The sequence below is a fragment of the Alligator sinensis genome, unplaced genomic scaffold (genome assembly GCF_000455745.1).
Source record: "Alligator sinensis unplaced genomic scaffold, ASM45574v1 scaffold907_1, whole genome shotgun sequence".
NCBI classification, from domain to species: Eukaryota; Metazoa; Chordata; order Crocodylia; family Alligatoridae; genus Alligator; species Alligator sinensis.
This window is the reverse complement of record NW_005841925.1, coordinates 1,270,042-1,282,072: the sequence shown is the minus strand read 5'-3', so window position 1 is coordinate 1,282,072 and position 12,031 is coordinate 1,270,042. Positions and strand designations below refer to the sequence as shown.

The 12,031-nt window shown below is 41.6% G+C and overlaps 1 protein-coding gene across 7 annotated transcripts in view; it reads left to right on the top strand.

Annotated features, from left to right (window-relative positions):
- Positions 1-12,031, top strand: part of PPP6R3 (protein phosphatase 6 regulatory subunit 3) — a 110,039-nt gene that overhangs the window by 78,702 nt on the left and 19,306 nt on the right. For all 7 annotated transcript variants that reach the window (XM_006019185.3, XM_006019184.3, XM_006019183.3 and 4 more), the window contains 6 exons: positions 3,800-3,854; positions 4,605-4,735; positions 5,898-6,016; positions 7,598-7,751; positions 8,574-8,680; positions 9,306-9,456. In XM_006019185.3, the coding sequence (XP_006019247.2) occupies positions 3,800-3,854; positions 4,605-4,735; positions 5,898-6,016; positions 7,598-7,751; positions 8,574-8,680; positions 9,306-9,456 (717 nt within the window). The remainder of the gene's footprint in view (positions 1-3,799; positions 3,855-4,604; positions 4,736-5,897; positions 6,017-7,597; positions 7,752-8,573; positions 8,681-9,305; positions 9,457-12,031) is intronic.

Here is a 12,031-nt window from a genome sequence, read left to right as displayed (position 1 = left end):
GAGGGAGCCGCAAGAGAAGCCCCCATGGCTGTCCGGCCTGGCCCAGCCTCTGAGCACAAAAAAAACCAAACCAAAAAGCCTACTTGCTCCAGCAGTGGCAATTGAGGCCTTGGGGGCCGAGACTAGGCTGGGGACGTGCAGAGCAGCCATGGGGGCTTCTCCCGTGGCTCCCCCCCACCCAGGGAGAGGTAGGCACAGCAGGAGGAGCCATGGAAGACCTGATGCTGCCTGGCTGTGCCTTCCTCTCCCTGGCCGATCCGAATCTCTCTGAATCGGCGCCAAATCTTCTGAAGCCAATTCAGCTGAATTGATTTGGGACAGTGATGCGAATCTCCAAATCAAATCCCTGTCTCCGGAATTGGCCGAATCCAAATTGAATACTTCCCTATTCGCACGGGCTTACTTAAGAAGAATTTCTAACTAGGAGGGTAGTAAAACACTGGAACAGGTTACCCAGAGAGGTGATGGAAGCTCCATCCTTGGAGGTTTTCAAAATCTGGCTAAACAAAGCTTTGGCTGGGATGATCTAGTTGGAGATGGTCCTGCTTTGAGCAGGAAGTTGGACTAAAGGACCTCCTGAGGTCCCTTCCAACCCAAACTTTCTATTATTCTGGCAATGCTCCTACTAATGCAGCCCAGTATGCCGTTAGCCTTCCTGGCAACAAGGGCGCACTGCTGACTCTTATTCAGCTTATTGTCCACTGTAACCCCCAGGTCCTTTTCTGAATAGCTGCTGCTTAGCCAGTCAGTATCCTGGATGTAGCAGTGCATGGGATTGTTCTGTTCTAAGTGCAGGGCTTTGCACTTGTCCTTATTGAACCTTATGAGATTCTTTTTGGCCCAACTTGTCAAGGTCACCCTGAATCCTAGCCCTACCCTCCAGTGTATCTACTACACCTTCCACTTTGCTGTCATTCATGAACTTGCTGAGGGTGCAATCCAGACCATCTTCCAGGTCATTAATGAAAATAATGAACAAAATTGGTCCCACGACCAACCCCTGGGGCATTCCAGTTGTTATGGGCTGCCAGCTAGACATTGAGCCATTGATTACTGCCTGTTGAGCTTGACAATCCAGCCAGCTTTCTGTCCAATTTACAGTCCATTCATCCAACCCATTCTTCCTCAGCTTGCTTACAAGAATGCTTTGGGAGACTGTATCAAAAGCCTTGCTAAACTCAAGGTATGTTATATCCACTGCTTTCCCTGCATCCACAGGGCCAGTCATCTTATCATAGAAGGCAGTCAGGTTGATCAGGCATGACTTGATCCTGGTGAATCCATGCTGACAGCTCATAATCACCAAGGTTCCTGTTATCTGTCTAGCTATCTAGCTATCTATCACTTCATTTTAATCATGGAAAAATGTGGTTTTTGGGTTCCTTTTTTTAACTGAAAATTGGGGATTTTTTTTTTTTTAAATCAGAGAGGACCCGGATCCCTGATAATCACTTTTTTCCTCCAAGTCCTTAGAAATGGATTCCTTGAGGATCTGCTCCATGACTTTTCCAGGGACTGAGGTGAGGCTCACTGGTCTGCATTTCCCTGGATCCTCCTTTTTTCCCTTTCTTAAATATGAGCACTATATTTGCCCTTTTCTAATCATCTGGGACCTCTCATGATCACCCTGAGTTTTCAAAGATGATGGCCAATGACTCTGCAGTCATGTCAGCCAACTCCCTCAGCACCATCGAGTGTATTTTATCTGGCCTCAAGGACTTGTACATGTCCAGCTTTTCTAAATAGTCCCTAACCTGGTCTTTCTTCACTGTTGGCTGCTCTCCTCCTCCCCAAACTGCTGCCTGGTGCAGTAGTCTGGGAGCTGACTTTGCCTGTGAAGACCAAGGTGAAAAAGGCATTGAGCACTTAACTCTTCTGCATCCTCTGTCACTAGGTTACATCCCCCATTCAGTAAGGGTCCCGCACTTTCCCTGATCCTCCTCTTGCTACTGACATACTTGTAGAAACCCTTCTTGTTACTCTTCACATCCCGTGCTAGCTGCAACTCCAGTTGTGCTCTGGCTTTCCTGACTTCATCCCTGCATGCCTGAGCAAGGCTTTTTATTCTTCACTAGTTATTTGTCCAAGTTTCCACTTTTTATAAGGTTTATTTTAGTGATTTAGTTTACTGAAGAGTTAGTTCCCTGCTAAGCCAAGCTGGTCTTCTGCCATACTTGCTAGTCTTCCTGTGCATCGGGATGATTTATTTCTGCTCTCTCAAAAGATCTAGAGAAGTAATTATTTCTCTCTATTCAACACTGGTGAGGCCATATCTAGAGTCCTGTATCCAGTTTTGGGCCCCCCACTATAGAAAGGATATGGACAAGTTGGAGAGAGTACAGCAGAGAGCAACAAAAATGGTCCAGAGGGTTGGGCACATGACTTCTGAGAAGAGTCTGAGGAACCTGGGTTTATTTAGTTTGGAGAAGAAAAGACTGCTATAAAATTCCCTCAGCCTTCAGCTGTCTGAAGGCTGGTTCCATAGAGGATGGAGCTAGACCAGGGGTCAATAGTGTTCTTGGGCAGAGTACCAAAAACACCTGGAAGCTTGACTTGTAAGATATTGGCTTGCCAGGACAGACGAAGGAGGAGCCACAAGGGGCCCGATCCTTGTTGTGGCAGTGCAGCCCTAGCCTCTTCCCTGCCGTCTGCTCCAAGGCACGTGTGCCAAGCAAAATGCCTTTGCATGCCACACTGTGGCACCTGTGCCGGGGGTTGCCGCCTTCTGAGCTAGACAGTTTTCGGTGGTGAAAGATGACAGAACAGGAGCAATGGTCTCAAGTTGCAACAAGGGAAGTTTGTTAGATATTAGGGAAAACGTTCTCACCAGGAGGGTGATGAAGCACTGGAACAAGTAATGTAGGGAGGTGGTGGAACCTCCATTGTTGGAGGCTTTTAAGGCCCGGCTTGACAAAGCCCTGGCTGGGATGATATAGCTGGGAATGGTCCTGCTTTGAGCAGGGGGTTGGACTAGATGACCTCCTGAGGTCCCTTCCAACCCTCATTTTCTGATTCTATGATTTCATGTCTGTAGCAAGGCTATTAGGCATCAAGACAACCAAGTTCATTCGATGAAACTTTGTAGGTGGGCTCACTACACAGAGGTCCATTTTTATCCTTGAATTTACTCTGCATCCAAAGAACTTTAGTGTTTCACATGTGGAATTTTTTTCCCCTTGGGAACAAGGTATACAGTTAACTTTGAAGTTTTAGGTTTAGAGTCAGATCTTGCAACATGTTCTTCCTGGGGGAGCCGTTGTGTGTTTAATTATGTTTTGAAGTCAGTGGGCACATGTAAGGTCTGCTGTCATAGTTTTCTTGGCAGACTTGAGCAAGTCTTTTTATTATAAATTGTTAAAAAATTAGTTATCAACTATCATCTTAGATAACCATGGAACTATATACTCACTATTGTTGCACTATTTCAAAAATGAGATTTAGGGTTTTATACTTTATGTTAATTTTAATTACTTGTTATGCAGATATATTTTTACCATGCATCTTATGAAAAGTAGCCATCTTTCTGTTTCATTGGTTTTTAAGTATTCTTTAAAGTTGTTTTTCATAGAAAATGTTCCTTGACTTAAAGTACTATTTAAGAGAATAGTGATGATAAGGTACTTTTTTTCCTTGGCGCAGAAGTTAAAACTGAATTCTTGTGCAGGAAACTTTTTTTAACATTTCAGATTGTCTTACTGTACAATGTTTAAAAAAAAAAAATGAAATGGTTCTGTTTTCATACGACTTACGTTGTGGCATCTTTTCTGTTTTCATGCATGAATTTTTACTTTATTTGCAGTGTTTCTTTTGATCGTGTGTCAGACATCAACTTTACCCTCAATACAAATGAAAGTGTAAGTATATGTTCCTGCTGCTGTCCTGACTTCAGTGATTGAGGAGAAAGGACTGTTTAATAAATTAGGCTTCAAAGGGCAGAATATCAGAGAGTCAAATAATTCTTGTTGCTGGTAACCTTGAAGGGCAGCTTACCTAGCTAGTACCTTGTAATGGTGTGAGCATCACTCTCTTGGTGGCGTGCTACTGCTACACTGAAGAGTATTTCTGTATTTGGCTTTCAACAGACCTGCTCCCTGTATTCTTTTGTATAGATGTGTTCAGGAGAAGATGTGGGTCTTATTTCCTGTGGTTGTCTGTATGCTTATTCAGTATATAGCATGTTGGAATTAGCTACTTCACTCTTCTGCTGAGTTATAAATTAATGGTCTTATCCAGATGAAAGTTTAAAAAGAGGAGTAGTTTAAAAATGTTTTCTCAGAAAGTATTTGTCTTGTGAGCCAAACACCTAGCCCTGTTCTCCACAAAAAAAATGTAGTATTTCTTTGGTCCAGTCATCTCTGTATTCAGCTGGGAGAAACTTTTAAAGATGATATGGCTAAGGAGTGAGCAAGAAAAGGTGAAATCATTACCATTTGCATTTGTTTACCATGTTTGAAACTGCAAAGACAAGCTTTCTTGAGCTCTAGCCATAAGAGATGCACTCACAGCTGAATTTTTAACCAATTATAACAAAATGGGTTAATGGACAAAAAATGTGAACATCATATTCATTCCTAATCTTATTCTTTCTGTATGGTGTTCTTCAGGGTAATATTGCCTTGTTTGAAGCATGCTGTAAGGAGAGAATACAGCAGTTTGATGATGGTGGTTCTGATGAAGAAGATATCTGGGAAGAAAAACACATTGCATTTACACCAGAATCTCAGAGGCGGTCCAGGTAACATAACATTTGTTTCCTTTCTGGGAAGTACTACAGCAGAGCTCCACTTCCGAATAGGTTTGCTGGTTGAGATTGATGACTGCTCAGGCAGGTTATCTAATAGAGAGAGAGAACTTGGAGGCAAAATTTTTAGTCGAAACTTTACTTGGAGAACTGATTAGGTGACCCTCAGCACTTATTGTCTCCAGTCTTTTGCACCAATAAAAGGTTCAAGCAGCTGCTGTTTATGCTGTTCATCACTTCTTACATACTTCCTTTCACTTGAAGTGGTGTGTGTTCTATTCCCTCCCTTCCACATTTCTCTTTTCCTCTGTTGCCATTGAAACCCAACCTCCTCAGCCATGCTAGGCCAAGATTTCTGAGGTGCTGGACTCCCACCATTGTGTCACCTTTAGCAAGCTGCAACAGCAGCCAGTGCACTCCACCCAGTGCTACCAGGGTCACCCTGGTATGTGCTGCAGTAATGGAAGAGACTCCTTACTTTGAAGCATAGGTCAAGTAGAGATGGAACCCACAGCCTCCCACATTTCTGCAGCTGTTCGTTCTTCTGAGACCATCAGAATTTCCTCTCGGCAGCTCTTTTCTGACCATTTTACCGTGACACCATAAAATCCCACTTTCTCTTCCCCATCACCATCTTTTGAATGCCAGCAGTAGGAATTTCTGTACTAGACCACTACCTTACTGCTGCAGTTGAATATATTCATGGATCCAGGGTTCCACTGCTCTAATGCTCCTGCAGAAGTGAAGGACAACCTAGGTGCCAGCTTATTGGAAGAGTTTGGGGAGGCTGTCATTTTGCTCTTAGGTCTACCTGTGCTTCATCTGGTATTTAGATTGTCTTGTAGAGAGCAACTAAAGAGGTCTACCTCTGCTTTCTGGGTCAATTTGCTCCTGTTTCCTAATTCCCCTTCACTTAGGAGCCATGAAAGGCATCCTTATTCTTATTTGTTGGTGCAGGTGAGGATAAAATCAGTGGACTTTTAAGTGAAAAGAAACTTTAACATTCTGGCAAAGCTGAAGAATAAGTTTAACAGATAGTAGCTGCAGTGTACTTCAAGCTGATCACTCAGCATGCAGTTCTGTTTAGCCTCCAGAAAATCTGTCCAAAGAGGAGTCCTAGCTGCAGAATATAAAAGATGCCTTTCATTTTTTGAAGCTCGGGCAGTACAGATAGTGAAGAAAGTACAGACTCTGAAGAAGAAGATGGAGCAAAACAAGACATATTTGAATCTAATACCAATACAGAGGACAAGATGGAAGTAGACTTGAATGAATGCAAGTACCTTTAATCATATTTGTAGCTGCTTACATTTTCTAATACGGAAATTAAGTTGCAGGGAGTTTACACTGATTGTTTGATTAAAGAATTGCTAGAACTAGCAGCATTGCCCAGTTTTGTCTTCCTTACTGCCTTTATTGCATTTCAGTCTCTCGCCTTTGCTCAAGGAGTGTGTTCTAAGTAAAGCTCTAATTTCAAGAATAAGGTCAAGTAAGAGCAGTCTGGGTGTCTGGCTGAATCAGACCCGGCTAATGTTCTGTTTGTAAAACAAGGGGCTCACTCTTATGAAAAGTGATTAAAGGGAGGTGCACAGTTTAAATGAGCGCCTGCATTTTGGGTCAGTTTAGGATGATGATAGCACCTTTGGAGACTGACCCTAACGCTTATGTTATCCTTACTGAAAATGGCTCACCTTTAGCATGTCCCCCTTTCAGAGCGACTCTCATCCCAACAAATGCTTTCCTTGAGAAGACTGGCATGGGAGCTAGCAGCTGAGTTGAGTTGTAGGTACAGAGAATGAAGGCTTTAGGGTGCTTATTTTTAAGCTCTCAGGCCTGGTATAAACACACCATCGCACCAGTTCAACTAAAGGCATTTTTTATTTAACCCTGTTTTCAGTAATTTTCAATGTTGTTGTTTTTTTTTTTTAATGTAAATCTTATTTGCTTAAACCAGTAAGATTAATTTTTATATAATTTCAACTTGTGCCAGTAAACTTACTGTTGTAAGCAAAACTGATGTAGTTGGTTTTTAAACTGAGAGCCCATACCCACAACCAAAATCGGTTTAGTTGAATTAGTACAATTAGTCTAGGTGGACACGCCCGAGAGGAAATTCTCCAGTGTCTGTGTGGATTGGAATTTCCAACTGCTAGGCATAGGACCTTCCTTTTCAGCCTGTTTTTATATGTAGTATTATAGGTGAAGCACCTTGAATCCTAAGTTGGACATTTTTAAATCAAATGTGCTGCAGCATTTAAAGTTGTAATTAAAAAAAATAAAATTAAGAGATGTCATTCATGTTTGGTAAACAAAATGTTGCAGCATTAACTTGGTGCTTGAAAAAATACTCATCTTCATTTAAAGATGGGTTCTAAATAACTTGTTTGTGGCTTTTGTCTGTTCTGATAGGGAAAGTGCATAGTATAAGAAAAAAAAAAAAGCCGCCAGACCAAAAAATACAAAGCTTAGAAACTGGTGTTGACAATAAAAGATTTTAAACATGTTTACAAGTTAAGATTATTGAACCATATTTCTTCTTAGTTTATACTATTAAATAGTTTTTAGCTTAAGTGATGTTTGAGTAGATTATTTTGGTTTTGCAGGGTGCTGTGAACTACTTTAATAGTTTGTTGTGCCTTCATAGGCAAATTAATTTATATTTGAGAGCTGCTTTCAGTTTCTAATTTAGTACAGTATTCATTCTTCTACATGTAGACTCCTAAGCATATGTTACATTACATTTAAGGATTTTCCAATATATAATGTCAGGGAGATGTGTGTGGTGTTTTGAGTCGGTATAAGACAAGGTAATTATCAGTTTCTAAACCTTTAATGTTTTAACTTCAATGTTTCTAGCACCCAATTGGTCCGCTAACTTTGATGTGCCCATGGAAACTGCACATGGTGCCAATTTGGATTCTGTTGGATCTGATGTATGGAGCACAGAAGAACCTATGCCTGCAAAAGAAACAGGCTGGGCTTCTTTTTCAGAGTTCACATCTTCTCTAAAGTAAGACATTATTGCACTTCAACCCAAACTATCAGCTGTTAAGTATAATAGAAACATCTAGATATTAGTGCCTTTCAGAGGGCTTATACATGTCTTTGCAGAAGTGTTTGCAATACCGCTTTTTGAAGTTTACTCAACTAATAGCTGCTGTAGCTTATACTATGTTGTTTTGGATCGTCTTGTGGGTAGAAGGTATGTTGTGTCCAAAATTACCATCTACTCTACAAATATAACCAAGTTAGGAGCTTGTTATTTTGCTTGTCTTTCTAGTTTAGATGGATATAACCACATGTCCTTAAAGACAAAAGCCTTAGCAGGTTTCTAGAATGTCTAGGTCTTCTCCACACTATAACTAGGCTATCACTGTAATTGTACTGGTGATGAGTTGATCTGAAGACAGCTTATCTTCTTGATCTCACAAAATAGAACCAGCACAGTCCCCTCCAATCTATTCTACAATTGATTCTAGAATAGATTGGAGGGGGACAGTGCTAGAAAATAAACTTGTCCTTCCATTTACTCCAAATAGAACTTGGGTTTGTGTTCTTTGTTCTGTCCCAAGCCACCTCCTTCCCCCCGCCCTCCTCCCCCACAAAAAACTGCTCTGTGACAGTAAACAAATCAGTGTTAACTCTGGCAATTTCCTCCACTCCCCATTTCTTAGAGGATTTTTTTTATATACCTGATTTAGTTGGTTTCTGGAACTAGGAGCAGTAAGAGAACTAGAAATGTTAGTCTAAAAGGTTTTTTTGTATGTGAACAAACTGAGTGTCATTATTTAGCAATCTTTCCAAATTCTGACTCCTATAATTTGTATTTAAGTTCAAAAGATTCCTTAAGAAGTAATTCTCCTGTGGAAATGGAAACCAATGCAGAACCAATGGATCCACTGAGTGCAAGTGTAACTCCACTTGCAACACAACCAGAAGGTAAGTGAAAATTGCCCTGAAATTGCTCAAATGTACAGTATTCAAATGAACATACTTAATGACAGGGTATAGAGAACCAGTACCGGGGCTCAAGAGCCCTGGGTTCTATTTCTGGTTTCTTCATTTGTCTGTTAGGTGATGTTGGGCAAGTCATTTCCCCTCTCTGTGCCTGTTTCTTCCTCTAAACTGGGGATAATGATACTAGTCCCTTTCATGATGCACTTGGAGATCTAGAAATGAAAAGTGCTATCAGAAGGCTAAATTATTAGATATTTTGGCCCTTAGTCAGTGGGATCTGGGTATAGTTGCTTTAAATATTCACAGGGGAGTTATGTCAGTTTATTTAGATGGGTAACATTTCTCTACATTGACATGGCCTAACTGCTGCAGTTTCAGCAGATCATGTAGACTGCTAACAGAATTCCAAAATGGAGATGATGTGTTTTTCTTGAACCATTATTAGAAGTATTTAATCATTCTGTATGTGCAGACACATATTATGCAGTAAGACACAAAATGAGAAGAACACTACAAAGCTATCTCCAGCATGTCTTCACTGATATGGACTTGCTAATTAACTATAACAGTCATTTATCAATAAACTTAAGTGCCTCTCATCATCTAGCCCCAGGAAGTGTTGCTATGGAGGCAAGCTCAGATGGAGAAGATGATGTGGAAAATTCAGACAAAGTAACTGAAACAGTGATGAACGGCAGTATGAAGGAGACACTGAGCCTTACTGTAGATGCTAAAACTGAAACAGCTGTCTTCAAAAGGTGAGGGATCCCAAAATACATTTTTTCTTCCTTATTTGCATGTTGTTCTGGTATTTCATAAGTCTTTCTGAAGCAGTTGGTAGGACCAGTGACTTCCAGGACTTCAACATAAAGACTTTGGAACAAAAGATATTCTGTTTTTTAAATTATGTCTAGTGACAAATTTAAGGCTTCCTCTTATCCAAGTTTTCATCTTCATTTAATTTTTTTAATTGGGTATTAAATTTAGAGCCATCAGGAACATGCCAGTTCTTGCACGTTACTGCAAAGCAGGCTTTGAAATTTGTTTTCATTTCATATGGGGGGGGGGGGAAGAAAACCTGTCTAAAACCATTTGAAAACATCAGGGTCCAATCGGAACCCGAGGTGCTTCATTCAGGAGTCCTTTAAGTATCTGTGGTGCTCTGGTCACTGCTGAGGACAATGATGCGTCAGATGCCATAGCCTCGTGGTTACAGTGCTGGCCTGGGAGGCAGACGATCCAGCTTCAGACTCGCATTCTGCCTGCTACAGCTGCTCTAACTCGCAAACTGAAAAAATCCCTCTCAAGAACACAAAAGCAAAACTCCCCCCATGAGTGCTGTATTTTCTGCAATTGCTGACTTCCACTGAATAAATACAGCTTATCTGTGGTGGAATTCTCTTAAATTTCCATAATACTTAGGCCACTAACTTGTTGATCATCTTTGGCCCTCTAAGGTTTGACAGTAATGGTTTCTTATTACAGAATTAGCAAGTAACCAAGGCTAGAAGAGCAAACCTCTTAACCCCTGTACCTAGGTGATCACTGTTTTTTAAGATAGTCTGTTTCAAGGAATAATAGTAGTTTGCTCTATGTTCAAAGGGAGGACTTCATAATCTTTTTATACAGCAGCGAAGTCTGTTTCTCCCAACGCTTTATGATCAAGTAGTTTTTCCTTTAACTCTTAAAATTCTTATGCAACACCTATCCAACCACTGGCACCACTCATCTGCCTCTTCATGGTATTTCAGGCATCACACTGCACATATGCGAGTTTTGGGGGTTTTAAATGAGTTTGCGTCATTGCAAAGTAAACTGCATCCCGATGTAGTTTATTTTGGAATTTTTCAGCCATTAGCCAGCTCATTCTCCAGCCACAGGAGAGGCAGGCAGGCTCAGCAGAAAGAAACGATTGGGCCCCTTGCCGCTTCTGCCTTCAGCATGCTCCTGCAGCTGGCCAAATACCTGGAGCTGCCTGGGAATGGGCTGGCTTGCCCCTGGGGCAGTGCGGAGAGAAGGCAGGAGGGTGGTTGGGTGTCCTGGCAGCCAGATGAAACACAGGGCCACCCGAGTGGGCTGCTAGCTTCCCTGAGCCTGCCCAGGCTTCCAGTGCCTTGTGCACTGTCTCTGCCACCTTCTCTGGCCACCAGCACACCCAGTCACCTTTCTGCTGCCTCCCCACACTGGCTCAGGGACAAGCCAGCCCATTCCCGAGTGGTTCCAGGCGCCCTGCTAGCTGCAGGAGCCTGTTGAAGGCAGAAGCAGCAAGGGGCCCAGCTATATAACCTACTTACAAGTCTTTGGAGTAGACAGGGATGGGATGCTAACAGTACATAGACCTAAGCTCCAGACGAAAACTTCTGATTTTAAAGGACAGCCACTTGTGTTATTAGTATGGGAATACTTTGTAAGAATGAAATCAAGTCAATGTGGAAAGGTAAGAGCATGTTTTTTTAATAGGAAGGCAGTTAACTTGCTCTCCCACACATTCTAGAAAGGAATATGGCTGGTGTTGATCTGACTACTCTTTCTGTGAAAACTGCCTCTGCATGCCTCTGTTCCTTGTCGTCCTAGAATAGATGTTTTGGAGTAATGCACAGAGCTTGGTGGATGCTATAAGGTTCTTAGGGTCAATGTCTGTGGGATTAAAACCCATTTACTGTTTTGGAAAACTCAGTTTGGGATATGCTTGGGCTAACAAGGATAAAAGTTTTCATTGGTCCTCCTGGCTCATTCCTTTCTAAGGCAAGGCACTTCATACAAATTTTTACCATATTTACCTTTCTTTAGCCTTCTGCCAGTAGAATCTAGGTATCCTAAGCACTAACAGGGTCTCATAGACCACTCTCCATCCTTACCCTGAATCATTGGAGCAAAACTAGATTTGAGCCTGGTCTATTTCAGGGCAGTCAGTTTATAAATTATTGTAAATATTTAAATTAAGGCCACAGCCCAGCTGTGGTAGATTTTGTACAAGCCCAGAAGTGGATATGGTTCTTGCTTCAAAGAATTGAATATTTTGCAGGAGATGTAACCAGCAATGGAGGAAGAAGGTGGGGGAAAACAGTCATCTGAATGTTTTGACAAAGATAAATATCAAATACCCTCCTGGGCACCTGTTCAGCTGTTCTCTGGTGGTATCTTTCTGAATTAGAATTACCAAAGTGTAAATATTAAAGGATGATTGTTCGAATGGGAGGTAGTCTCAATTAGGGTTCTGCAAGGGGCCATTCTCGATCCAGTGTTGTTGAACATTTGAATTAATGACTTAGATGCAGGGATAAAAAGGGTATTGATCGAATTTGCAGACAGTGAACAGCTGTGCGAGGGAGG